At 53.3% G+C, this 1,091-nt stretch overlaps 2 protein-coding genes across 3 annotated transcripts; both read left to right on the top strand.

Moving 5' to 3' along the window:
* Positions 1-100: 100 nt before the first annotated feature.
* KVP17_004240 (uncharacterized protein) lies at positions 101-661 on the top strand (the record flags this gene model as incomplete). The annotated part of the gene is made up of 1 exon (XM_068522265.1): positions 101-661. One exon carries the CDS (start codon positions 101-103, stop codon positions 659-661), a length of 561 nt encoding a protein of 186 aa, XP_068379274.1.
* Positions 662-706: 45 nt separating this feature from the next.
* On the top strand, positions 707-1,091 carry KVP17_004239 (uncharacterized protein; the record flags this gene model as incomplete). 2 transcript variants are annotated; one of them, XM_068522264.1, is made up of 1 exon in its annotated part: positions 707-1,091. In XM_068522264.1, a coding segment is annotated over one exon (385 nt), but the record flags the coding sequence as incomplete, so codon positions are not given. The 2 variants fall into 2 exon arrangements, with proteins under 2 accessions (XP_068379273.1, XP_068379272.1); XM_068522263.1 differs by having other exon boundaries at positions 707-1,088.

Genomic DNA, 1,091 nt, shown 5'->3' with positions numbered 1-1,091 from the left:
CGCGACAAAAGCCGACAGAGCCGTCCGCGGCCCAGAAGGTATCGTCGGGGATGCAGCTGAAGATGTGGGTATTCAGTGTTCCACGAACAGATACCATTGGATGGTCACCCAGCTGCAGTTCGGCGAGTTAGATTTGCAGTTGTTGCTCAAGGCCTACAAGTGCCACCCCAACATTCCTTTCCAGTCTGAGGTGCTGCGTCCCTTCGGAGACCTCTCCCAGTTGCTACATATTTGGCAGAGGTCATTCAGAAATCTTCCCCGGCTTAGTGACGAGGTGCAGATCTCCTATGAAGTGGAGGGAATTGAGTTTAGCCGAAGTCGCATTCCAGTATGCTACCGAACCTACCACACGTCGTTAGATGGGCTATTCGACTGGTGGGTGGGTCTCCGCGAGACAGAAGTGGCTGACCAGCATTGGAAATGCCGCATCTGTGGTTATCTTGAGGAGTGCGATCGGTGTCCCGCGGAGGAACGCCCTGAGTGGATTCGTCAGAGGGCTGCAGATGCTGCAAAAGAGGATGGGAATGAAGCTGTTTCCGAAACTCCCAACGCGACCCCAGAGTCTGGGGAGTTTTCCCCCTCATCTTATGCGACGACTTCGTCTTGGCAGAAGAGGCCTGCAGCGTCAGCTAAGCACCTAGTACGTCGCGGGGCAAGGTAAGGAATGTGGGGTGCACTCTTTTTGAAAATTAGCTTTGTATTAGAAATGGTTTTTGACGTGACTTTGAATGATCGCGAAATTTGCGACCTTGAAATGCTTTTGACTGGGGCATTTGCCCCGCTAACGACGTACTTGGGTGAAGCTGACTACTTCTCGTGCGTTGACAAAATGAGACTGACCACGGGGGAACTCTGGCCCATCCCCATTGTCCTAGCAGTGCCGTGGATGGCGTTGGACACCAGAGGAGTCTTTAACCTTCGCGATCAGACCAATGCCATTCTGGCAACTATTGACGTCGCTGAGGTCTTTGAACCTGACCTTCGGCGAGAGATGGAGGGCGTACTTGGCACAACGGATCCCAAGCACCCATATGTGGAGTACATGTCGCGCTTCAAGCATTGCGTGTACGTCACCGGACGTCTTGAAGGTG

Source organism: the organism of the source record quoted next (genome assembly GCF_019968985.1).
Source record: "MAG: Porospora cf. gigantea B chromosome Unknown PgB_NODE_11981_length_1091_cov_112.854, whole genome shotgun sequence".
Lineage (NCBI taxonomy): Eukaryota > Apicomplexa > Conoidasida > Eugregarinorida > Porosporidae > Porospora > Porospora cf. gigantea B.
Note: the sequence above shows the minus strand (reverse complement) of the source record. Positions and strands in the feature narration are given on the sequence as shown.